The sequence below is a fragment of the Pyrgilauda ruficollis genome, unplaced genomic scaffold, assembly GCF_017590135.1.
Source record: "Pyrgilauda ruficollis isolate IOZ18807 unplaced genomic scaffold, ASM1759013v1 scaffold105, whole genome shotgun sequence".
In the NCBI taxonomy this organism is placed as follows: domain Eukaryota; kingdom Metazoa; phylum Chordata; class Aves; order Passeriformes; family Passeridae; genus Pyrgilauda; species Pyrgilauda ruficollis.
Window position 1 is genome coordinate 1,019,990 of NW_024508656.1, and position 27,413 is coordinate 1,047,402.

A 27,413-nucleotide genomic window follows, 5' to 3' on the forward strand; every position below is an offset into this window, starting at 1 on the left:
GGCTGCAGCCCTCTGGACTCACAGCTCCCCAGCAGCTCAGACATTTCCTGCTGCCTCTTTTCTGAGAAGACCTTTCTGTGCTTGCCCCACTCAGACTGCAGCTGATGTTAGTGGGGGAGCAGCCAGCACCACCACCAGGGCTCGCAGCTCTCTATGAAGCCACCATGAGATTTCTGTCTTAAAAAAGGCACTACCAGACAGTCCCTGATGGCTGAGGCTGGAAACACCTCTGGGATCAGCCCCTGCTCAAGCAGTGTCCCCTCCAGCCCAAGGCCTGTGCTCAGGAGGGTCTGAGATGTCCCAGGACTCCCAGGACTCCACCGCCTGTCTTGTGGAGCTGGCCTGCTCCAGTCACCTTGCAGTAACCAGATTTTTCTATGTTTAAGAAGTGTTTTCTGGATGTTTTGCTGTGGAGGTGTCTTGGAATGGCAGTACAGCCAGCGGGACAGCAGCCACTCCTCCACGTTCCCTCAGACAGGCTATAAATACCTGCACTCCACCTGCAAAACCCATCACCATGTGCAACCCCCTTACAGCTCCAGCTAATCCAGATACTGCCAGGGATAACAATTTTTTGTGTATTATCTGGTGAAGAACAGACAGATAACTGTAATTAGTAGCACCCTGGTTAGCAGGTGAAATGATAGTGTAATTAATGAAGATCAGGTGGGCTTTGTCTCAGATAAGAAAAGCAGCAGATTCTATCAAAATGTAAATGTAGCTTAAAATCCAGCCTCGGTGATCACTTAGAGGTGCTTTTAGAAACACCACCAGCCTGAGATGCAGAGGCTGAATGACACATCCTAAAAATAAACGCTGGTCTGGGGCTAACATGTAAATTGTTGATTAGATCTATTTATTCACACCCTGCAGTGATGGGGGAGACTTGCAGCTCCCTGTTCCTCCTCTGGCTTTGCAGGATCACAGGCACATTCCTGATATTGCTGCTTGCAAGGACTCTGCAACCCTGGGAGCTCTCCAGCAGCAGAACAGCAGCAATTCCAAGTGACAGGCTGCATACATTAATTCTGTATTCAGATAACATCCTGTTGCAAGTGAATGACCCAAGCAAAACTTCCTGCAGTCTTAAGGAGCTGGCAGAAAAATCAGGAGAGAGGAGCCTGAATCTTTTGAATCAGAAACGTTGTCCCTCATTAGAATTTCCAACACCACCACCCTTACTCCTTCCAAAATGTAAACACATAATAAAAAATTAAACATTAATCGGGCGTGGAAGAATTCTTCCAATAAATGGGAATTAGTTCTACGAAACATCAGGACAAACCCAAGGAGATTACATTTCCTTCCCCAGCTTTTTCTGGTAAAGCAAGGCTGAAAAAACAGAGCCATATTTATTTTTTAACTGGGAAGCTTCCTCAGGATGCTAAAGGAAGCAGCTTCAGTAAAGCAGAACCATTTGTCTCAGTGTGCGTTCAAGTAAGAACAAATGCAAAACCAGCTTCTAGACCTCAAGGAGCATCAAATAGCTTTTTAATTTATGTCCCAAATTCCCTGCAGATTCTGAAATCAACAGAGGGCAGGGTTCAGAGAAAATGCCTCGCTCAGTCAAGACAGCTGGATGGATATTCTGAGTTTTCCTCCGAGGAGCAAGATGCTTCCGCACCAAAATGGAGCAGACACAGCACGTGGCTCTGGAAGGATCTGTGGAAAAAGCAGACCTGTTGCTTGTGTGACCCTATAAATAAATGCATGGAAAATTGAATAACTTAGGAAAGAAAAAGGAGAAGAAAAAAAAAAAGCTGGAGTCCCATCTGAGCAAGAGGACAATTTGCAGGCAAGAACTGTGATGGAGCAAGTGAAATATTCCTCACAGGAGCCATCTGACTGTGCTGACTGCCTGAAAACGCTCTGACTTTGTCCTTGCCCACTCAGAATCAGTTCTGTGGAAGTTTCAGTAAGTCAGGCCTTAGCCCATGGGGGAAACTGAAGGGTGGAAGGGCCTCAGCAAGACCATGGAAAATACTCCCTAATTTTGGAAAAAGATAATGATGCAAAGCTGTGGTTAAGGGATGTACATGATCCAGACTGAAAGGCAAGGAAAAACCAGGGATTAGCCCCTAGAGCAGCCAAGTTCTTTTGCAATAACTGCCACACACGTTCCAGGGCCCAAATCCAGCATCTCCTGGAGCATATGGCCACATGTATCCTGGGAAAAGGGCTCAGAAATGGTCATCCTGGCCCCAGGCTCAGGCACCTGTGCTCCAGCAAACCTTCAGCCAGGGCAGGGTCTGGATACAGAGCCAGCAATGCCAAAGGGACAGATGTGGAAGGAGCTGGAAAGATGGTGCATCCCCTCGGGGCTGGGGCTGCCTCCATCACCAGCAGCCAATGACAGCAAATACAGGAGAGTGGGCTGAAAACACAATGTCTGCAAGATATCTATAGATCAGGTTTTAATTTATGAAATTATTGAATAAAGTCAACAAATTTAGGAAAAAAAAAATCTCTGCAGAAATGCCTGACCCCCAGAGCTGCCAGCCTCTCCCAGAGTGTGTGGTCAATCCCATCCTGCAGCAAACACTGCAGTGCCCGTCCCATACAAGATCACACATTTGAAGCCTGAGGGAGTTGCTGTGATTATGTTTGATCAAACCTTCAGAACAGTTTCAGTGACTCTGGGACCCAAGTCCCATGTTTTGAACTATATTCCCACAGAAATTTCCCATTTCCCAAGGAAAATGTTGGAGCCGTGGGCCTGCTGTGGCTTGCTGGCTTTGGAAGGAGGAGGGATGATAGCCAAACTGGAAATTCAAGATAACCAAGGCTGGAGGCACTGCCAAAACATTTTAGAGGAGGGAAAACATTTTTCTTCCAAAGCACTGTTACAAGCTTGAAATAAATGTGCAGACTGTTAGATAAAGACAGAGATAAAAATAGGCCTGTTATTAAATACCTCTTCTTTAATGAGGTTCATCCTTCTAAACAGCCACACAAAGGTTATTGGAGCTATTGCAGAAAATCCAGCCTGCTTGCACATAAAAACCAGAGCAAGATATTCCTCATCACCCAGCACACATTTAAGCACCTCTCAGCAGCTCACATGCTCACAGCATCCCTGGCTTGGCAGGAAGGAGATAAAAGCAAGGAATGAGAGATGTCTTCTCTGGGAAACAGTCTCTCTTCTTTCAAAGCACTTTCCTCCCACCAAACAATGTGCATTTAACCACAGGAATGGTTCCCACTGCTGATGTCTACCGCTATTACACCACCAGCAGCCTGAGCATCATCAAAGTGAAGTTTGAAATTATTCTGAAAGCTGCAGTTTAACCTCCTCCTCTTGCACTAAAACCACTGCTTGACTCTCAGCACCTCCTCTCCTGGTTTATGACCACTCCAGACCACCTGGAATATCCTGCAGGGCTCAGAATTCCACAAACCACTAGCAGGAGTCATGGTTTGGCTCATGAAAACACTGCACCCTTGTTTTGGTAATGCCCACAGCCTAGTCCATGGCCGCACGTTAGAGAAGCTCAGACTTTTATTCTGGCTGCTCAGAAGCACAGTTAGTTTTTGGCAGAAGGAGCATCACTGCAAAAGACTTTTGTAACCAGTTTGAAACCAGTAACATCACGGCCAGTAAGGGATGGGACTGACCTGACACACCAAAAATCCACCCCAAGCCCACTCTGCTCCTAAGCCTGAGCAACAAGGTAGGGCTTTTTCTCACCACACCAGTGCTGCCAGGACACTGCCACTTCTGGAAATGACAGAAGAGAAGTTTTACCTGCATTTGTGGGGCAAAAACTGGCTCCCAATTCATGGAATTGGGGCTCCCAATTCTTTACAGAAATGCTGAAACCAAGCTGCAGGGTGGGACACTCGTGCTGTGTCTCCCTGCCCAGAGCTGGCATCCTTCAAACACCTCCTCCTGCTGGAGCAGGGGGCTGGGAACCCCTGCTCACTGTCTATTGTATTTTCAAGGCATCCCCGACAAACACAGGAATGATGCATCTGACTCCATGTGCTCAGAAGGCTAATTTATTACTTTATTATACTATATTATATTAAAGAATACTATACTAAAGAATACAGAAAGAATACTTACTGAATGTTAAAAAGATAATAATGAAAACTTGTGACTCTCTCCAGAGTCCCAACACAGCTTGGCACTGATGGGCCACAGAGTCAAAACAACTCACACCAGAATCCAATGAAACAATCACCTGTGGGTGAACAATCCCCAAACACATTCCAGATGAGCACAACACAGGAGAAGCAAATGAGATAAGAATTGTTTTCCTTTTCGCTGAGGCTTCTCAGCTTCCCAGGAGAACCATCCTGGACAAAGGGATTTTTTCAGAGACTGTGAATGCCACAACTGTCCCTGCATTTCCTGAGCCCCAGTCCTGTCCTTTCACCAACAGCTGGAAGGAAACATCTCTATCCCTCTTACCCAGACCGGGACTTGGGCATGAAGGATGGGCTTGGTGTGCCACATCTGCCCGGCACTGCCCCACATGCAAGGCAGGAGCAGCATCTGGAGCTTCAGCCCTGGCACTTCTGCCAAGGACTTGGAATTAGGCACAAGCCAATGTTAGGGACACTGTGCCCCCTGTGATGTGAAGATGAGGGGCAAAGGAAAGCTCACAGGGTAGGAAGCTGAGAGAGGAGCCCATGAAGGCAGCTGGCAATAAAAAGGACAGGCACGAGATAAATTTAGGAGATGAAAAGCCTCCTATGCAAGAGGTCAGATTGAAAACAAGCAGAGGGAGAGCTGCCAGGGACCATAACTCAGCTTCCAAGCACTGAATGTTTGCTCTCAAGTCAGCCTGACCTTTCCTACCTGCTGGATCCATCCTCCAGCTCTCCTGTCACTGGCCAAACAAGATTATAACAACTTCAGAGTTTGAGATTCCTCCCTCTGCACATCAGTAACAAGTCATTTTATAAAAAAACTTGGAGAAGAAGCATTTCATCTAGTATAGATGAGGTTTTTAAAATTCCATTAGCCTTCCCTCTATGTGCAAATCTGTGCTGAACTGATGAGGCTCCTATTTCCTGGATCAGACACGTCAAACTTTGCAAAAACGAGCATACCCTGGTGGTTTCACTCTGTACTTCACAGCCCACTCTTGACCGTGCTGCCATAAATATTTCAGAGACCTGCCCACCATTGTCTGGGTCAGCAAGAAGCCCATGGTTTGGACAGTGATTAATTCAGCAAAGCAATCAGCAAGAGCTGCTGCAGCTCAGGACATCCCAGTGAGCAGCAGGAGCAAGGTCCCCACGGACAAGGTGTGAGGGGACCCTCAGCAGCAACCACATCACCACCACGGGCTGGGGACACGCCTGGCACAGATCCCTCCTGCCTCCTTCCTCCCCCTGCTTCAAGAACCTCTTCTCAGCTTACAGCAGTGCTGCCTCATTTGGCCACCAAAATCTCCTGGAAGACACACTGGCAGTGAAACTGGACTGGGTTATTGCCCATCCTCAGCCCTGCTCTTTCCACAGCAAGTCCTTCAAAGCAGCCTCTGAAAACACCTCCCCGATGTGGCTGCCTGGAGAACTGTGTTTCCACAGGTGTAAAACCTTGTTTGAGCAGCAAATGAGACAGGAGAATACCTGTGACAAGCAGGAGCAGCAAAGATAGCCTGAGGATCCTTGGGAGCTGCAGCCATGGATATTTAAATGCCAAGCAATGTATCACTGGCTCCCTGCTGAACATAAGATGGTTTCATCTTTGCAGAAGCTGCACTAACAGCATGTTCACATCAGCTTCACTCTGGCAGCCTGATCAGCAGCAGCAGCTATGGCTCCTTGGTTTTTAACTGTGAAATAATCAGGCACTTCAGAAAATTACTCTGGGCAGCACAAACGCCGAGGAGTCACTGCAGGTTCAGCTCTGCAAGGCAGAGCTTTAACCACAGCTGAAGGTGCAGGCCAGCTAAGCTCCCTGCTCTGCCCTGAGACATCCATCCAAACCCCAGAGAGATCCATGCTGCACCATGCCAGTCACAGTGCCAGGCTCTGCTCTATCCCTCCAGTCTGCAGGGAGCTGCTCTGCAGCAAAGGCAGCCTCTCTGCCCCACTGCTGCCTGTCTGCACAGCAATCTGTAAATATTTTGATATTTTGGGCAGAGGAGGTTCTCACTTGTCCATCTGGATTGGAAACTGGACTCATTAACTCCCAACTGTCAGCTGGAAAAGCTGCCAAAGGGTTTCTGCCACATTAGGGAGCAGCAAAGTACTGCTGCCACAGGGATGGGCAGAACAGAGCCCTGTGCAGCCCCAGCTCTCCACTCATCACTGCTGGGGGGGATGATTAATGCTCTTTTCCTTTCCCAGCTAAACCCCTGCTCTTATATCCTTGCTCTGAATCTTCACAGCAAACTCTTCCCAGAGGAGCCACTGCTGGGTGGAAAATTTCCCATCATGCTGGGTGGAAAATCTGCTGCTCAGTGATACAACTAGATGGTCAGAGCAATCCAACTTCCAATCATCATCAGGAATGCTAAACAAAATATTGAGAAATTTGGTGCTCAAATAACAAAAGTAAAATATGTTCCAGCTCCCAAGGGTACTATCACCTGGAGAAAGTGTATTCTGAAAGAAAAAAGACATCAGAGGAAGCACAACTTCAAACTCTTTTACCTGACCATGAGGAGTCTGAGCAGGGGTGTGAACCTTCATTCAGAGGACACAGCAATCCCACTCACTAAACCCCAAAAAACCTCCTGGTTCTTGTGGACTCCAACCATGGACAGAAGTAAAAGCCCCACAGATGATGACCAAAAGTCCAACAGCAGAGGTGCTGGAAGCCTCTCTGAGGCACACATCTCCCTTCAGTCTGAGCCCTGCACCTGGTGCATTATTTAGTGCCAAGTGAGAAAGAAGCAATGCCTAACGAAGTGTTAAAGGACTTTGGGAAGTTTCACCAACCTTTCCAGAGCCGTCAGCTCCGGCTGCCTGGCAGAACAGACAACTGATCTTGCTTCCAGATTACAGGCAGCACAGCTCTTAGGGCAACTGTCTCTCTGTGTTTGCATCCAGCTACTTCCAGCAGCTTGAAGTGTGCTCAAAGTGCAAGGAAACACTTGATCAAAATCCAGCTCACACTGTAGACAGCGAGGAACAAGCGCCCAAAGTGTTGCAGACACAATAACAATCGAATTTGGGGGGGGATTTGACAGGTTACAGGTTGATGACACTGCTGCAGTCCCGGTGGAAATGTGGATTGATGCAATTAGCAACAGGGAACTGGAAACTCAGCAGAGGAAAACTGGGAATACATCTATAAAAGATGAGCTGCTGCACCATTGTAGAGAAGCACAAAATGCTGTGTGAGCTCAGAACAGGAACAAGTTGAAACAGGAGTGAGATGGGGGAAATGCAGCTCCAAACTCCCTCCCAGTGTTCAGAACTGTAAATCCAAATTCTAAATTCAAACATTTGCCTCCCTCAGAGAGACTGGCCTAGTTTGCCAGAGGGATACAACGGGAGAGGGAGTGGGGGTGTCCTGGAGAGATGGGCAGCAGAAGGCAAACTCTGAGCCCAGCCCAGCAGGCTCTGCTCAGCTGCCAGTGAGTGCAGCCACATGGAAAACATGGCAAGATGCAGAACCAGTGGGTGAGAGATGCTGCCAAGGTGCATGGCTCTGCGGCACCAAAAGGTACATCCCTGTGCAGCCACAGCAGCAGCTTCCCTCGTGCCAGGTCAGCGCCCTGCCCAGCCACAGCTCAGCTCACACTGCGAAAGTGTGGGCCAGAGGCTACAGGGATGGGCTCATGCTGGCAGCAGGGCCCCAGCCTTGGCTAACACGTGCTGAAGGTGTGAGTGCCAGTCCTCACAGGATTTCAGTCCAGAAGAACCCCCAGGAGACAGAAACCCAGGCCGGCAGCAGGAGACCGAGGCAGGCTCCTCTTTGTGCCATATCCCCAGTGCTGGGATCTGTAGCAGTCAGAGCATGAGGCAGGACATCATTTAAGTCTTTAGAAGAGTAACCAAAATTACTCTCCTCTGTGAATACTGACAAGCTCCCCACTTCCACAAGCCCTTCACTGCATGTGCCCAACATGGAATAACTACAAAAATGAAGCAGAATAAGGCACCCAAGCAGTGGAGAAGGTGCTTGTGAACAAACCCTGCAATGAGGTTTCTAATGATTGCAAGTATGTACATGTTCTGTTCCAACAAAGCTGGTGGGGATCTGCCAGGCTGAATAATGAGCAGGGACACCACACGCCTTCCATACATAATGGTACAGAAATGGAATATAAGTATATACTGCAGCTCTGTGGAACGCAGGGGCTTTCGTAGCCATTTATGTTATACAAAGATTTACATTTGGAAAAGTCATTCTGTTATATCTGGCAGAAATTTCAAGACAAATGGAATCCATACTTATTCTTTCAATGATAATACTGAGCACAGGATAAAGCTCTTAAATTCAGAGCACTTTATAAAAATTAATTACTACTTAGTTCACCCTTGTGAGGTGGGGAGGTATTACACCTGCATATACATGAGGACACCAAAGCACAAGTGGATTAAACAGCTCGTTCAGGACCCCAGAGACAGGCTAATTGTTGAAATATGTATGCACACGTGCATCTGTGTGTGTTTGAATGGGTTTGGCCCCTCCAGAGCCTACCCAGCACACGGAGGCCAAGCTGCTCCGCTGGGCTCCTCTCTACACAGAGTCCCAGGCATGTCTAATGAAAGACACCAACCCAAAGAAAGGGAAGAGATTTTTTGTGGTTTGCACAGATGGAAATAAAAGCTAACTTTTAAACAGCCGAGGAACAGAAAACCCATTGTTAAAAAGCTGTGCAGTGCTCCAGTGACAGCTCCTAATCAGCTTGCCACTGAGCAGCACCACACCGGAGCACAGCAGACTTGGGAATCCACGTGCCAACAAGTGTTATAAAACCTGGCCCTTGACAAATGAAGAGAGAAGGGGCTGTGGAGCCAGTGACAGAGACAGCCCCCCACCTACAAGGGAGCTGGCAGCTCACTCCTCCTGCTCCAGTGACCTGAAAGCCCTGGAGCAGCTGCTCCCCTCCTTGGACACTTTGCCAGCAGCCCCCAGTCCCTGCACTGGGTCACTGCATCCTTCTCTTTATGTGAACACCAGCAAAAGCACACATTGTCATGGGAACAAACAGCTCTTGGAGTGTCTGCACGGCTCCTGTCAGTGCTGGCAGGTGGGTTCCAGAGGCATGCTATAATTAGCCAGCAGCAGTTACCTGGACGCAGGGTTTGCCACTGATCCGTGGGGTAAAACACTTCCAGGTCTTCAGGATCAGCGTCATCCTCTGTCCCCGGCTCCCTTCCACTGTCATCTTTTATGTCGCTCTCTTCTATTTTTGTAAGGGCAAACTCCTTTTGGAGAGAAGAGATTCACCTCATTAGCAATTGCATCTGGGTAATTTAGTGCTGGCTGAGAATACAAAATTTTTTCCCTCGCCAGCAGATTTTTTTTTTTTTTGACATCTGAGATTCTTTCCACATGGTTAAATTTAGATTTAAAGTATATTAAAGGTTAAACATGCATAACTAGCATGACATTTGTGCTGAACAAAGCAACGCAGCTTATTTCCTATTCCAGAGCAGGTTGCAGATTTCAAACCAGCTCTCACAGAGCCTCACCTGTATTTCAGTCAGAGGCAGGAGCCCTGGCTATTATTAGGGTTGTGTAACATTGTAAGACCCCATTTTCCCTTGCCTAAAAATATGTCAAACTTTTAACTTTTTCAGCTGAAATTTTCCACACGAGTGGAATGCCTCAAGGCTTGTTGGTTGGTTTGGGGTTTGGTGGGTTTTTTTGGTTTTTGGTTCTTTTTTTCTTTTTCTTAAATGCACTTATTTCAGGCTTGGAGAAGATTTCAGCTAAAATAGTTCAACTGTTTCCAAAATAGGACACAGGAAAAAATACACCGAGTTGCCCACATGATACAAATGTGAGGATCCTCTTCTCCACCCTCTTCCAGTGTTCTCCAAGGCTTTTAAAACAATGAGGCAGGGATTTAATCACCACCTCCATGGCAAGTGCAGCACGAGGCTGGCAGAGGTGTGGGAGAGCAGCCAGCACGAGCGGCTTGATGTTACGCCAAGGGAAGAATAGGGGAGAACAGCAGGGGAAAAAAATCCTTGCTGTGAGGGAAACCTTGGTGTTCGATGGAAAGCCTCCCTAGGGAGCTGGTGGGAGTCACAAAAAACTCTGGAGAGTGCACAGAAAGTACCTGTACTCTCACACCAGGCATTGATTCCTGGGTCTGGGCTGTTCTGGTTCCAACAGGAACAGATGAACTGGTCCAGGCTCATCATCCCCACAGCTCAGTGTCTGCTGAAGGGAATATTTTCAGCTTCTGAGATCACCAATTCAGTCACCACTGAAGAATTTGAGACAACCAACCTACAGGGAATGATTAGTCCTAATTGTTGGCAATTAGGATGGAGTTACAGCTCACTTCATGAAGTGTTTGGATCTTAATCCTCAGGATGTTTTCACAGGGAAAAATAGAAGTAAATTGAGAGGTTAACAGGAAATTCTGGGACACATTTTGCCTTCAGTTCTTCCACTCTTTGGGAAAAAATGCATGCACATTTTCTGTCAGAATTTGGATGCTATGCACATAAATATCCATTTCCAGCCTAGAAGAGTCTTTCTAAGCAACAGAAATGTCAACCTGAGCAAAACACGCACAGTAGCAACGACAGTGTGGATGTGGCACTTGGGGACGTGGGTTGGTGATGGCCTTGGCAGCACTGGGTTAAAGGTTGTACTCAATGACCATAAAGGTCTCTCCCAACCTAAACAATTTCACAATTCCATGACTGTGATAACACACAAAGGTGGCTGACAAACCTATAGAATGTTTTTATTTCAGCTGTGGAAAGGGACTGTGATTTCAGAAATGCACGAGAAACCAGATCTTAACTCCTGCTGTTGCTGAGCGCATCAGGGGCTTGGAATTGTTCAAATTACAACAAATGGTTAAAGCTCAGGAACAATCACAGCCATAAAAGCCCAGGTTCTGCAGATGAAAATCAATGTTAACATTTTCTGAGCCAAGACTCAACAGGACTAAAAAGGAGTGAGTGGAGCAGTTATTACTTAGCTGATTTCCACAGCTCTGTGATTATCCAAGAGGGAGTTAGTGATACAAGCTATTGTAAATTTACCACCAGGCCTTCCAGTGCTGGATCTGTTCAAACACATAATGGAGACAGCTGATGTTTACCAGCTCTGCTCAGGAAAAGTGCCGGGTTTTAAATGCTCAGTAAGGATAAAAGGATGTGACTTGGTTCATTTAAGTGTTGCTGTCACTGCCTGGCCAAGTTACTTTGCAATAACCCATTTTCATTAGCATTTCTAGCAAAAACAGGCAGCACCACACAAGCAATTCTTCATTTACACAGAAATCAGTAGAACCCTTTCTGGTTTGTTTTCATAAATCAAGTAGGAGAAAGACATTTCCTAAAGAATAATGGACATTTCCTTAAGGCAAAAAGCATTCATGTTTCATCAGTCTGAAATCAAGCTGGAGCAGCCAAAACTTACAGGCACTCTGTGGCCCACGCTGGAGCAGGAGAAGAGCACAGACCCCAGCAGCAGCAACAGGCTGACTCTGGCAGTGGTGGGGAGGAGCCCGGTCCAAGGAGACATTGCCACCAGCCTGAAATGCAAAGCAAAACAAGTCCAACAGTATTTTTTTTCCATTTTTGCAGGTTTCAGGACTCTTTACACAACACTTTGCAACACAGCGTGGAATCAGGGGTGTGACACAGCAGGAAGCACAACACCTCGAGGTGTGAGCACAGAGGACTTGCGGGGGGCTCACTGCTAATGGGGTTTGTGACTGGTAATGCCAAGCAACTTATACTGACCCCACAGGGGATAATATTTCTCCTGAAAAATATGAGGAGACCTGCAAGACTTGTTTAAAATCACTGTGTCAGTGCCACGGATAACAACTAGAAGGAAAAATAAAAAGCAGTGTAATCCCATGAGGGCTTTTTATGCCTGTGCCTCATTTTAAGCACAGAAGTAGCTACGTTAATTCAAATTAAACAAAACGACCAGCTGTCCAAGGATCAGGGGTTCATCTAATCCATATGTAGGTTTTTCTTGAGGAAAACAACATTTTGCAGAGGTCAGCAAGGTTTACTTGGTGGTTTCCACAGCACAAGGCTTTCCCTGCTGCTCAGAGCAGAGGCTCAGCCCAGCTGCGGCGCCAGGAGCTGGCTCTGACCAGGCTCAGGTGGACCAGGGAGCAGAGTCATGGCACAGAGCCTCCCTGATGGACCACAGAGCCTCCCTGATGGACTACAGCAGAGGGAAATGAAGGGTTCTGCTGTCGTGGGTGCCAGTGCCCGGGCACGGAGCTGGTGTGCCCACCCTGCATGTGAGCACACACACGTGTGCCCCCAGTGCCTCACACGAGGCTTGGGATCCACCTACAGCCTTCAGCTCACTGCTGGGCTAGGGAGTGCAGCAGCCTGCCAGCACACAGGCTGCACAAGTATTTCCTTTGATTGGCTCTAAATTTACATGCTGCTAAATTAAACTAAATGAGGTCTTTTGAAAGAAGATGGGACTGATTAGTTCCGTTCAAACACTCCTTCATTACTCATCCCTCCATCAAGTCTGCTCCTACTCCTATCCAGGTTTTAAAGAAGTTCCTCCCCTACACGCAGTCCGAAATATCTTGCTTTACTGTCCATCAGGATGGCACATCAGATAGCAGAGTTTTCCCTACTTGACAACCACTTTGTGTCCCACAAAGCAGAAAACCTGCTCACAGCAGCACCCAACACCAGCTCCTGCCACCAAAGAGCCTCTGCCCCAGAAGCCTTCAGGGACATGAAGGGAAGCCTCCTCTCCTTCCACATTTTCACTGGTACCTTGTCCCTCCACTCCACTTTGTTACTATAAACTCTGCTTGGTTTTTGCCAGAAAAAGAAAAAGCAACCCTCCACATCCCACTGGTCAGTGATGGACAGGAGAGGGACAGAGCAGGGAGCAGAGGTAACAGTGCACCCGATGTACTTCTGCATCTTCCAGAAACTCCTGAGCCAGGGTCTTCCTGAGCAGCAGCCTCTACCTCTGAGCCACCTCTACCACATCAACTGGATTTTTCTCATTAAATGGGTTTGGAACAGATCTGGATTTCTGACACCCACAGCATCCCTGGGCAATGACTTCCCCTGCTTAACTCTGTGCAGGAAAGCATCACCTCCCATTTCCTCCTTCAGTGTCTCCTCTTTTCTAAAGGGTCAAAGAACCACCTCAAGGGCCCACAAGCCCTTATTAAACCACAGCTGGAATAGAAGAAAAGCTCCATGTTTTCATAAGCCTCTATCTCTCTCCCGGGACATGGCCAAGCAAAACCAGGCTGCAACCAACACCCTGAGCTGGCACACCCAGAGCACAATGCACAGCCTCAAACTCCCTCTGCTCCCAGAAGATCTTGATCTTCGTGCCCTTTGGGACAGTCCCACAGTCATGACCTCAGTCCAGCATGACCACAATACACAATTCCCTCTCATCTCAGAACAAACTAATGCTTTTTACACAGGGAACAGGTTTTTGGGTTTGGTTGAGGTTTTTTCTGTTATAAAACAAGCAGCAAAACTGGAATAATGAAAAATAGATGTATCCCTCAAACTTCATCTGCAAGCCTGGAAATAAAAAGAAAAGATAGATGTATCCCTCAAACTTCATCTGCAAGCCTGGAAATAAAAAAAAAAAAAAAAAAAAAAAAAAAGAAAAGAAAAGAAAAGAAAGAGAAATTCAACAAAGCAGTGGCTGAAAGCAAACGCACACTCCCAATAAAAATAGAGCTCACGTGTACCGAGGAGGCTGCTAGCAAATGACAGCACAGCCTCTTTCAAGCCTGCAGCCTCCTGCCTGCCTGGCAGATGACATCTGCACAACAATTAGCACTTTGCTTCGGTCCCAGGTAGGCAGGAGGAGCCAACGTGCAACAGGGAGCTCTGGAGCTCCTGGAGGGCAGCCTGCACAGGCTGACATCTTACAGACAGACGCACGCAGAGGGCAGGAGAGGATTTCCACACAGCATGTTCTGTGGACACAATGCATTTCCAGAAACAGCCCTTGCAGCTGTGAAGCGGAAGGGGTGGTCATGGTGATCCCACCTGCATAGGGAATGTTTGCTTGGATTTGAGGACATCTTTGGGGATCCAGCAAGCACAGCAGCCAGGCAGCAGCAAGGCTGGACTAGGCAGGCCACAAATTCCCCTTGTGCAGAGTGGAGAGGCTGATTTTTTTCTTATTAATCCTTTTTTGTCAAACAAAATCAGATACTAGGGAAAGAGCAAAGGGTCAGACTCCGAGAAGCCTCCATGCTACCAGTAACTGTCCTGTCAGAGGAGGAGATGTTGCTGGCTGGGAGGTTCTGCTCCACAGCTCCAGAAATCGCAGTCTGCGCCAGCGGTGGCAGAAACAGCAGCCCAGAGTTGTGCTCCCCATTAGCAGGGACATTCCACTGAGGGCAGAGCTGTGCACGGGCAGCTGCACAGTCCCAGAAATGCAGCTCCCACAGTCACAGGTGACAGCTCCAGGGAAGCCAGCAAGATGAGCACATTTCATTCATGCCTCCTGCTGCTGGCAGCAGTGCGCTGTGCTTTCACATTCCGGCACAGAGCCCACACTGCCCGTCCTGTGCCACTCCAACAAATCCGCCAGGAGCCTCGTCTGAGCTCTGACCTGCTGCTCCAGGAGAGCACACAGACATTCCAGAAGCTCCTCAGCCTCAACATCAGCCTCTGGCTTTGCAGCCAGCTGGAAAGAGAATTCCAGAATCACCAAGGTTCAAAGAGACTTCCAAGACCATCGAGTCCAAGCTGTGCCCCATGCCCACCTTGTCCCCAGCCCAGAGCACTCAGTGCCACCTCCAGCCCTTCCTTGGACACCTCCAGGGATGGGCACTCCAAACCTCCCTGGGCAGCCCCTGCCAATCCCTGAGCACCCTTTCCATGGGGAAATTCCTGCTGATGTCCACCCTGAGCCTCCGCTGGCAGAGCTTGTAGGTCATTTCATCTTGTCGTGTCCCTTGTTCCCTGGGAGCAGAACCCAACTCCAACCTGGCTCCTCCCTCCTGGAGAAAGTTCCCTCTGAGCCTCCTTTTCTCTAGGCTGAGCCCCTTTCCCAGCTGCTCCTCACAGCACTGACTCTCCAGTCCCTTCCCAGCTCCATTCCCTTCCCTGGATACGCTCCAGCCCCTCCATGTTTTTCTTGCCATGAGAGCTAAGAACTGGACACAAGATTGGAGGTCGCTCAACACAGGGGACAGGCACTGTCCTGGTCCTGCTGCCACCCCTGTGCTGATACAAAAATACCAATTATCTCTAAGAATAAACAATAGCAATAAGCTAATCCTTGTTTTCACCTAGGGATAAAAAACTGCCTGCAGATGAACAGACTCAGGCCAGGTTTTTGTCCAGCCAGCCTGAGATGGCAGTGGGAGCACCAGCAGCACAACATGTGCTGCCCAGCACAAAGCACCAAAAGAGCTCTCTCGATGAGTGCAGGGCAGAGATGGGAACCCTCAGAAACACAGCCCAGGCACCTCCAGCTGAACCAGGGCACAAAGACCTGCTGGCACTCACAGCCTCTGTGGCTGAAGGGGAAGTCTCCTGAGCAACAGCAGTTCAGGGAATGATCTCCAGCCAGCCGTGCACAGGGGCTGTGGGATTGGAGAGGCTCTCAGGAACACAGAGTGCACTCACAGCGAGCTGAGATCCCCTTCACACACAATGTCCTTCCAACGGGTGGCATCCACGGCCAAGCCCACCGTGACAGGCTGAGTGATGTGCAGTGCCACGCAGAAAAAGAAGGAAATGTAGCTGACCTGACCTGCAATTTTCCTCCTCTGAGCAAGAGGGTCCCCAGGTCTGTGAGGAGCACTCATGCTTGCTGGTATGCTACAGACACCTTGGGAGCACCCTGTGGCCAGCTGTCCCTCCTGCTTGCTGACTGTACAGCTACACCAACAGGAGAAAGAGGAGGCTTGGAGCTGAAATTCAGCCTGTGCCTGAAATTCAGCTGGTAGGCAAAAGAGGATTTTTGGGAGGCCACAGAGGATTACTGGGAGGCCACACTCTAATGCCCTTCCCCAGTCACTAGCTGGGTCTGCACAACCCTGTGCTTTCAAGCAGGACAACCCGCACACATCATCACCTGAGGTCAATGCCTGGGATGATCTCAGCAGCCCTGCTCCTCCAGGCATCCTGTCCTCAGGAAAGAACCCCTGTGCCTCCAGTGGGCATCCCCAGCCCCAAGCAGTGAGAGCCCCAAGCCCTACCAGAGGGTCCCACCTGGGCACGAAGCCCCAGCCAGGTAGGACACCCAGGGAGCAGCAGTTGTTTGCAAGCCCCTTCACACCTCCAGGATCTCAGTGGAGAGGGTGTAGCTGCCATACAGGCCATTCCATTCATGTAGCTTATGAAATTGCTTTAAAAAACCATTTATTCTTCTTGCTTGCTCCTCATCATTTACTCCTACTAGGACTCTGCTCTGGCATGTTAAAAACACTCCTACACAAAGGGAAAAGTTGTGGGAACACCTTCTTGCTGCCTACAGAGAACCCACACAGCAAGGAAGCCACACTTTGAGGTTGGCAGGAATAAACTGGGCTGGCTGGGCCCAGCCTGAGCATGGGCAGTAGATCCTGCTCCCACCTGCAGCAGAAGCCCTGCTCCAAACTGGAACCAGCCCACAGGAGGGAATTGTGACACGGGCACAGGGTGGGAGGGGCAGGATAACTATGGCACAAACACGTTTACAGAGCTTGGCATCTACTGAGCACTCATGCAACCTTTGTAACAGCTGCTAACAAATAATAACAATAAATATTAATAACCCCTCCAGGCTACCTGTGCAGCCATCAGCTCACACCAGCCCCTCGAGCAGCAGCTTGGCCATGACACCACCCAACACAGCTCTGACAGCACTGCCAGGTGCCAGGAGCAGGACAGGGATGTATGCAGCAGCAGGAGATAGCCCAGCCGTGCCCGGGCATGGCGGGGACAGCTCTTGACCCAGCAGCTTCACCAGCACTGCCACAGCTCCCCCAAGAGCAGGGGAGGGAGTTGTTGTGCATCACTTGGATAAAGCCAGAACAGCCCCTTCTAGCCAGCCACAGCAACCCTGACCCTGCTGATTATACAACTCACACAGTTTAACACTAAGCATCGTTTAGTCTATCATTTAAATTGACTTAATTAATTCGTTCAGCAAGCTGCATTCACACAAAACGCTGCTCTCCAGAGGGCAGGAGCACAGCTTTGTGCTGGGGTGGTTTGAAGCCTGAGCAAGGCTGCCCTCGCTCTCCCCACCTCTCGTTAGCAGCCGTGGCACAGGGGCCACGCTCATTAGTGCTGCTGGCAGAAGGGGCCACGCTCCACCGTGGCTCAGCACGACCCCAGTTCCATGAGCTGCCTCCCCAGCATCCCTCAGACCTTCCACACCAGAGACAGACTGCTGAGTCCAGAACGGGGGATCTTCTCTGTCAGCATGGAGTGTGCAGAAGCAGAGCGTGCCTCGGAGATCAGAGGCTGAATTTATCATTTATTATTTATAAGCAGTGCATCTCTCTGAATTTCTGGCAGCTGCTCTCGCAGGGCTCTGCACTGCCTGCACACCACATGACACTCGCACTCCTCAGAGCTCTGGGGTTGGCAGGGACCTCTGGGCCCACACCAGAGCGCTAGTGCTGATTTGCTCCAATTTAGGACTTTAGGACTTGCCTGGAGATGAGAGATGCACAGGGACCTTCAGGACAAACTTCTTTCTGAAAGCTGTCACATTGCCTGACCTCAATCACATGGAACAGCTTTTCCCTTCTTCCTCACCTCCCCACCACCCCAAATCCCAGCCAAAAACACCTCTCATCCTGCCTGTACCTATTCCCTTCTCCCACTCCTTGCTGCAGTTTCCCATGTACAGCACATACAATAAGTGGTGTTTTCTCCCCCCACTCAGATCTATCCTTTCCATCAGTTCCTATCTGCAAGGTGACACCTTGCCTCACACTATCCCAGGAGTCTCCCAGCATTCTGTGCATTTTTATCCCCTCTGCTTTCCCAAACTTGGAGAATTTAACAGGAAAGAAAGCACATGCTATGCTAACAAGGTCCCAGAGAATCCTGATGTCCCACTGCAGCTGGGTCCATGAATTGCCAAAGATTTAACTGGCTTATTCCCAGCCTCTCTGGAAACAGCTTTTTGTATTTTCCAAGTTCCTGCTGCTCACCCATGGCTCTCACAGGGAATAACAACCTCCTTCCCCTGTCAGATTCCAGCTTCCCTATAAAGAAACGCAATTAAGAGGTTAAGAAACCGTGAAAAATTCCTGCTCAGTGTTACAGAAATCCAGTGGTGATGGATCCAGCACATGACTCCCACAGCAGCACCAACACCACAGTGTCTGCCCAGCACAACCATCCCTGCCCCTGGCTGTAGCTCAGCCTGTCCCAGCCAGGAGCCCCAGCTCAGCCTGCAGGTTTCCCATGGGGACTGCCAAGCCAAGGAGCCACTGCCACTTCCTGCAGAGCACCTGGCACAGGTGGGCATGCCCAACTGTGGGCATGCAAAGGACTCCTCCAGCTGCCCTATCGATCTGCCAGGAACCATGAGCTGTGAGCTTTATGAAAAATGCATTTTCTCACCTCTCCACAGAGCGCCAGTCAGTGGTGACAGCTCTGACTCCCTGTGACAACCGAGGGGACAGGGAGCAGCAGGGAGCAGGATGGCAGCAAATGTGGGGCTCGCCTGCTACATGCTATGAAAACGTGGTCAGGAATAACATGGCATAGCTGCTTGTGGATTGACTGCATGGGATTCCTGGCTGATGTTCAGCCCTGGCTCAGCTCCCATATGCTTCCAGTTTTGTGGCAAGCTCCCAGTTGAAAAGGCAGAGACCACTGGGATCCACCTTGCGGGTCAAACCCAGTCAGGAGCTGCCAGACTGGCAGCAAAACCTGGGATAAAGCCCTAACAAGCCAATCTAAAACCCGCCCCTGAAGGGGGAATAAGGAGCTCTCTGGGGATGAACACAACCTGCTGCCACACAGGTTCCCTCAGGACCAGTCCTCACTTTGTCCCAGTCCTGCATCAATCTGGACACGTCAATCCCCGTGCTGGGGCTCAGCTGCTCCATTCCAACACGGACACCATGGTTACAAACACTGGGGTCAGCAGCAATACCTCCCTGTGCTTGGATGAAAGGCTTGATGCAAGTTTGCTTTTTCCCTCCCTGCACTGGTCCTTTCTCAGTGGTTGCAGAGGATGCCTTTGTTAAGCAATTAAATAAGCCCTGGGACAGGAATGAGCACGAAGGGAGAGCTGAGAGACTGCCAGTCCCACCAATCAGAAGTGACTCTCGTGGTGGTTGCCATTCCTCTAGCCAGGCATTTCCCACCAAGACTGAAAAGCAACTCTTGCTCCCCAGCCATCAAAGCTTCCCCAGGACAAAGCCAAAGCAGAACAGCCAGCCACTGCAGGCAGCATTCCTTCAACAGAGTTTTTCCTGAGGAAATTTAAATCAAAACAAGCCCCAAGGGCTGCAAACGCAGAAGCAAATGCACAGACACAGAAAGCTGAAAGAGAACATAATTCCTTCCCTCTCCTGTTGTTCATCTGCCACCCCTGCTTTGGGGAATGGTTTGTTGCCTTTTAGAGCTATTTTAGATGTTACTTGCAGCAATGTATGGAGAAAACAGTTGAAATGGGATGGTGCAGCATTCTTTTTAATTAAACAATCCCTCAGGCACAACAGAATGGCTCCAGTCAAGCCTGGGACACTGCAGCTCTGCCTCCTCAGGGGGAGATGCTGGCCCCACTCTTCCACCAGAGCAGAAGGTCTCCCAGGCCCCTCTGGAGGTCTGCTATCAGATGGCCCAGATCTTCCACAGGGTTTGTGTCCTTCCTGCTGCCATCCTGGCTTTTTGCCCCAGCTTCTGCTAAGCAGAGCTTTGATCTCCCAAGCAACTCCTGGTTCAGGGACCTTCTTTCCTTCTGCTGCCCAAACACAAAGGACATGGAGCTGGAGCTCCCCAGCACCTCAGCTTCAGATGGGAAGGCTTTGATGTGGCACTGAGTGCCTGGATCTCAGATTCCTCTGGTCTCTTCAAACAGCAGCAGAGCCACAGCTTGTGATCCGTGCAAAAGAGCATTTTCCTTGGGGAATGGAAGCCACGCCAGCGTTCATCTTCACCTTGTCATGGCAGAACAAGCTGCATCGGTGCTTCAAAGAGCTCCTCAGCCTTAAATCCTTATAAAATGTTGATTGAGTGGAGAACCTGTCTCTGAATGTCTCATGAATCCCAGCAGAGGTTATGAAACAGCTTTCCTGTGACTGCCTATGGGACCCCATGCATGCCGCTGGAACCACAGCACCATTGCACCACGGGGCTCCCCTCACAGGGAACACTCTGCTGCCCCAGGGAGACCTGCACTGATGGGTTATGGACAGAGAATTAAAGAGCTAGTAAAGCTCCCAGGTCCCTCCTGGGCTCCGTGACCAGGCTACCTGCTCCTCGGAGCTGTGGGGTTCACTCAGGAGCAGTACTTTAGCTCCATCCCCATTGGCCCTGAGCCACAGCACTCCAAAACCTGCTCTGAGGAAGGAGAACAGAGATGTGTGGGTTTCCTCCACAATTTTCTCTTCCAAGGGACAATTACTCTGTTTGTAACCTCAGTACCTTCCAGTCAATGCACTGTTTCTCATCTGGAGCTCAGACCAACAGCACGAGATCCAGACACTCAAAAGGAAAATCCTTTTGGTGAGACACCCTATAAAGAGCCATTTCATGGACTGGCATATCTCAGTAGTTGAGCAGCACTGGTCCACAGAGGGTTCTTCCTTTGACAGTCCTGGCTGTCACTGCACCTGCTGGCTCTGCAAACACCCAAGCAGCAGCCAAAGGACACAGGGACTTTCACTCTCCATGTTTTGGTGTTTGCTGTGAGATGACTGGCAAAGCCAAGAGCTCAAAATCTGCTGTCAGAGTGAGCAGTAGGCTGTTCCCACACATACCCTCAGCTCTGATCAAAGAGGCACCTGCAGCACCTTCCTCTCTGCTGTGAGACACCAGAACATCCTGAGCAGCTGCCTGTGCATCCTGGTGGTGCCGTGGCAGGTGTAGACATGGCACATCCACACAGGTCTGCCAGACCACGTCTGTACATGTCTGAGCTTCTCCCAAGATGACCACAGCCCTCAGCTGTCCCCTCCTGCACACAGATTTTATCCCGAGCTGTTCTGCATAGCTCCTCCATCAGCTGCCACCTAAATGAAGCTGCTCTGTGAATCCAGGCTGTTTCAGTGACAGCTTCCACAGTGACTTCCAGAGACCACACACGTCACATGTCAAGACAAGTTTTGGCACTGACCCCAGTGAGTGAGAAATCTCCACGCACCCAGAGGCAGGCAGGGGCAGTTCCTCATATGTCAAAAGGGAACAGCAGTGGGAACAGGCCACATGTTTTCTGAGGCAAGGACCCTGTCATTTATGAAACAAACGGTACATTTATTGTGCTATTCAGGAAGAAATAATAACTACAGTGGCCTCCAGTCTCCAGCTCTTTTAAGTCTGTACTTAAAGAAAGAGCAAAAAAAGACCAAAGCAAACAAGCCTTCCACAAAACCCTATGAACTGGCTTTTAGCTGCTGGACAAAAGCGTGGCAGCAGGAACTGCTCTGCATTGTCCCCTCTCGTTCCTGTTTCATAACAGCCCTGGCACTGCAGGCAAAGCACGGCAGCAGCAAAGAAAGCCCTGCTCAGTGCTGGAGCTGCCCTGAGCTCCAGCTCTGCCTCACCACCGCATTCCAGGCGTGCTCCAGGCGTGCTCCTGGCGTGCCCGGCTGCCTGCTGGGCTTGTTCATCCCAGGGCAAGGAGCCCGGGCACCTGTGATGCCATGAGGATTTTTTGCCTTTTCTTTTATATTCCTTTTATGTATTCTCAGTGCCCTTAACATGCACACTTGTAATTCCTTAAGTCTGATAACTTAGCATAAACCTGGCATTCTGTTAGGCCAGAAAACCAAACATGCTAAAGGCCTCTCAGCTGAAGGCTGGAAAGCCCTACGCTATCTTGAGAAACCAAGGTCCCCTCAAAAATACAACCTGTAAACTAAAATTAAGCCCATCTAGTGAAGAATACTTCAAAATAGGAAGATATCATGCTATTCCTCCAAGCCTCCCATTGAGGCATCTTTGTTAAATATGCTAATTTGCCAGATCTATAAAATAGTATACGCGATCTACCATGTGTGTGCATTTCAGCACATTCCACCTTGGTGAAGTGATGCACCATAAAGATCCTTATTAAATACCAAGATAAAAACCCTTTATCCCCTAACTGTGTCTGGCTCTTAATTTTAAGACCAAGGAAAAGGCATCACTTGGTGGGTTCTGCGTGTCCAAGGGCATGGAACAGCAGCACCCAGGGCTCCATGCACAGCTCCACGATGATCTCCCAGGAACACGTTCCCAGCACACATAACTCTCTGTCTAATCAGGCACTCAGCCCTGTTTTGGAGGAGATTTACAGAGAGGTTTTTTTTCTCTTGGAAGCAATAATAGATGGACAGCAGGAAAGGGAAGAAATTAATGAACAAGTAATCATTCCCAAGTTGCAAATAGGAACAATTCCTCACTCTGAGACAACTCTGGAAAACAAGATTAAAATGCTTAGGGGACATATTCTGAAAACTGCAGGTAATAGAACAGATAAAATGTATTTACACTATCTCACAGGGGACATGTACTTTTTATTCTGCTGAGGAATGTAATATTCTGCTGTTCATTGCAGAGCTAAAAGGGTGTCCTAAAAAAGGAACTTAACAAAGCGTTTTTAGTGGCGTCTGGGTCTGGTTCCAGAACACAGGTTCTCCCCTGCCCCGCAGCCCCCACGCCACAGGGACCACAACCAGCACCTGCAGACACACCCAGCACACAAACACCATTAATAATCCATGCCAACAGCACCGTTATCAACCAGCAGAAGGGAGGCTGGGATGGCGGGGGAGGGTCAAAGTAAGGCTCCCTGCGCTGATGTTTCCTAAGAGGAGGAGGCAGGGCTGCCTTCCTCCACTTCCCAGCGCCCGCAGAGCCACGGCTGCCAGCGAACAGACTGTGCCTCAAGTAGCCGCCAGCAGAAACAATTTGTCATGTGTCAGATCAAATAAACTCTTATGAGGCCACTGTGCTCCCTGAAGCAGATGGCTGCCAAACTCCAAAGGAGAAATCCAAGGAAGTGAGCTGGCCGGTGTCAGCCCCAAGTGCTTGTGGAGCCCAGCACACTTCTTGTTGTGAGACACCAGCTCCTGTGCAGCACCCCCACGCCGGGCAGCCACCAGCAGCTCCCATCAGGAACAAGGATTCCGTGTTTAAATTATCACTCCACATAGTCCAGGAACTCCGCATTCCTCATCCAGTGGCACAGCACTTCGCTCATCCCAGGGAGGCCGGAGGAAGGCTCGTATCTGTCAGGTGTCTGGAATGGGCTGCAATGGATTATCACTTGTCTGAGCAAAAGTCCCAGCCAGCACATGCTCTCCTGCTACAGGAATTCCCTCAAAACTGAATTACAGATTATTCATTTTCATTTTAAATAGTCCTAAGACTTTTTTTTTTGTTCATTCCCAAGCACCATCACAGTTTCCCATGCACTGGCCTTGTGCCCTTGCATTGAGGCCCTTTGCAGGTCCCGTTTGCTGCACAGTCCTGCAAGAACCACTAAAGCACGGGGCCCAGGCATGTCTTTGTCTGTGATCCTGCTGGGCAGAACAAACCCCTAAAACTGCTGTGGGCACTTCTGCAAGAATAAATCATGCCAGCAGTACCGTGAGGATCTCAAATCACTCACCTGCTCCTGCAAAGACCAGGCTCAAGCACTCCCTGGTCTGCACAGAGGGCACATCCCTCAGCCCAGGACTCAGCCACTGGCTCCAGGTGTTCCAGTGTTCCAGGTGCTCCATCTGGGAGCAGCCACCTGAGTCCTGCCATAGCCAAGAGAGCCTCTCCTTCTATAGATGGTGGATAATGGCCCCATAAAAGTGAGTCTGCAAGAGGTCTGATGTTCCTGGCTGGAAGGAGATTAGTTTATGGCAAAGTGAGAGCAGCCACAGGGAGAAAGGCAGGAGATGCAAAAGAAGGACAGGAGAAGCTGGAGGTGTTGCTTCAATCCACCAGAAAGCAACCTCCTGCCCCAAACCCCAGCAACAGAACCTCGACACTGCCTATCAACAAAAAGAAGTGAGCAAATGGGAAATCTGGCAGCCTAAAGCAAAGAACAAGGGAAGAACAAGGAATCAGGCAGGGGATATTCCCCCAGTATTAGCAGGGCCAGTACAAATCTCAGCTGCATGGGGTTTTCCCAGTTTATTTAAAGAGCATCCGATGCCTTTTATACAAGTTACATTTATACCCCTTTTATCTGTACCAGGTCCTGTGCTCCTCTCCAGCCCCAGGGACTGGCAGGAGCACAGGACCCCATCCATTGTTCCAGGAGCCTCTCACCCAGCTCAGAACACAACACTCAGCCGGCCCAGGCACCAGGACAGCTGCAAAGGACTCATGGCACTGCTTCCAGCAAGGAGCAAACACAGGCTGTGCCTGGAATGCAGCAACTGTTACACTGAGATCCCGGGGAGGAGGAGGAGGAGGTTACAGACTCCAGTCTGTCATTTCCAGCCATGCTTTTCAGGCACTTACAGCTGCACAGACATCAGGAGTCAGGTTCCCACAGATTCCCAGCCTTTGCATGCTCCAGTTTCCAGGCAGCAGCTCTCTGGACTGTGATCCAGCCCAGCTCAGTTGTGGAAAGCAGTGCCAGCTCCTGCCACAGCCCTTGCCCCCAGCCTTTGAAGGCAGGTTAAGCAGGCAAAGCTTGAGGCATCAACCCAGGACATGGCTTGAACTCACATCTCTGAATGGAGACTCTTCCTCTGAAAAATTAATGCTTTTTTCAGCTCTCTGCCTTTGAGAGATTTCTGAGAGAATCAAAGGGCTGGAGTGCAGTGGGAGTCACACTCGCATCGGGTTCCTCAGCAAACTCTGGTTCTGCTCCTGAACAATGGTAAATTCTCCAGACACCTGGAGAAACCAAATCTGCCTCAGCCACCCCATCTCACCCTGCTCCTCAAATCTGAACAAAGGAGCCCACTTACAGCACCAGTGACAAATTTCTTTACCCAAGAACACGTGTCCAAGTGCCATGCTGTGAGTACTCAGATGGTTCCCAGAAGCTTCCTGCTGACGTGGAACACTCTTCCCGAGCTTCCCCACATACACTCTGTACTTGATTACCCCACGCTTGCTGGGAGAAGAGGAACAAAATGCACACCAGAGCCACTTGCTGATCCTGATTTGAGTACCACCATGGCAGCAACACCATTTTTTCCCCCCCTTTCCAAGGCTGGCACATGCCATGTCCAGTTCCCAGAGACAGGAACCTCACACCCAGCCCTTCTGTTCCGTCACCCTCAGGAGGGCCCATCTGGAGGAGCCATCACACACTAGGTACCAACACAGTATTCAAAACTACATGCAGAACTTGCAGAAGCACTTAGATCACCCACAGCTCCTGCTGGAAATTTTCCACAGTGTAAGGGTTTATTTTGTGGACAGGAAGAGAGCAAGAAAATTAAGTAAGGCAGAGTAAGAAGAAAAAACTCCTTCTGAAGTGAGTTAACTACACTAAAGCAGCAGTTGTGAGCAGGCCAAGTCCATTTTAAGGGCTATACATTTTCACTTCCACAGTCTTGAAAAGGAAAATGAAGAGACTTTGTTCTGTATGCATATTGTCCACCATTTGTTATTGTCTGTCTATTGATGCTCAGTTGAAAAACAAAATTTAATTAAACCCCACAGTGCTGCATTGCCTGCCTTTGAAATATGCCTGCATTAGTGGATCATTACAGTAAATGAAATACAGCTTCATATCAGATTTTTCAAATAATGTCCTAAAACTGTTACAAATTAAATAATACTCCTGCAGAGAGAAATTAAGAGACAGTGTTTTTAGCAAGGGCAAAGAGATGCTTACAGATGAAGTTTGGAATGAGATGTGGAGGCAATGAGGCAGAGTTGCCACAGGGCTCTTCCAGACCTTGTTGACAGGGTTCTGTGTACCAGAAACTAGAAAGAAAAGAGTGTGCCAGGGCCAGGCACGCAGAAAGGGCAGTGTCCCCAGCCCCCCAAGAATGTCTGCATGATCAGACCAGGATTTTGGGGTGTGCTCAACCCAGAGAGGTGTTTCTGCACAGGGGAGAGCTCACTGCAGCCACACATCCTCCACGTCCTCTGCAAACCTGGCCAAAGCAGCAGCAGCCATGGGAAATGAAGCCTCGTAACCACTTGAAGCACTGGTAGCCTGGACACTCAGTGGGCAAGGAAAGGGATGCAGGAAGGTGCTGTTGTGGCAGAATGAGAAATACATACACAGGGAGAAGAAAAACAACAGGAGCTTTGTTATCTCAGGGTAAGTAAAAGCACAAGTGCGTCAGTGAGTCAGCGTTGGGCACAGCGGCAATGCCTGATGTGGAACACAGCAAAGCAGGTGAATATTGCATGAGCCTCACAGCTCTGGCTTCAAGAGATCTTCTCCTTAATAACACCTGGGCTGATGCCAAATTTTCTTTGATGATGTATTTACTCCAAAAAATCATTTTCCCTAAATAAGAGGAGCCCGTTACCACATTCTTCTTCACATGAACCTGAAAAAGGCTACGCCCTGCAGCTCCTGTGGCCTCATCTCCATGGTGATGCACCAACACACACACTGACTCCAGCAAGAAGGCAAACCTCCCCAAGGGAAAAGGCTGAACCTCCCCAAGGGAAAAGGCTGAAGGTGGCAGAGCTCTCAGCAGCACAAGCCATGGCACAAGGTGTGCTGCAGGTGTTGGCAGACAGAGCTTTCCCAAGAAGCAGAGCAGGCCAGCCTACAAGCAGGCTGGAAATAAAACCTTGCAAGGGCACCTCTGGATCCATTTTACAGGAAAATAGTAGATTTCCAGCTGCTGTCTATGCCAGAGAGCAGCAACTGAGAGACAAGTTCCTGTAGTTCTCATCAGCCTGTGAATCAATTATTTATCGGAAGAAGGTTCAGCATATAATCATTGAAAGCTGTCAACTTCCAGCCCAAGCAGAGCTTCCTCTGTGGAAAGGCTGCTGCTCTGTGAACCAGGGACTCCTCACCCCTGCATGTCACAGGATTAAATGAGCAGCTGTGACACGAGGGGATCCATTACACTACAGCCACAATGAGCACTGGGACCCCAAGGCACTAACAGCACTCAGCAACATCAGGCAAAAACCACAGAACTACAGCAAACGCAGCCCAGGATCCTTCCTAAAGGAAAAATACAGTGTTGAAAGGGCATTGGGAGTGATGTAACAGAGCTGGCACATGGAGCAGCGGG

The 27,413-nt window shown here is 49.3% G+C and overlaps 1 protein-coding gene across 3 annotated transcripts in view; it reads right to left on the minus strand.

Moving 5' to 3' along the window:
- The window catches only part of SIL1 (SIL1 nucleotide exchange factor), a 91,777-nt gene that overhangs the window by 58,312 nt on the left and 6,052 nt on the right, over window positions 1–27,413 (minus strand). For all 3 annotated transcript variants that reach the window (XM_041470048.1, XM_041470056.1, XM_041470065.1), the window contains 2 exons: window positions 11,525–11,639; window positions 9,207–9,342 (listed from right to left, as the gene is read on the minus strand). In XM_041470048.1, the coding sequence (XP_041325982.1) occupies window positions 9,207–9,342; window positions 11,525–11,629 (241 nt within the window). In that variant the 5' untranslated portion in view covers window positions 11,630–11,639. The remainder of the gene's footprint in view (window positions 1–9,206; window positions 9,343–11,524; window positions 11,640–27,413) is intronic.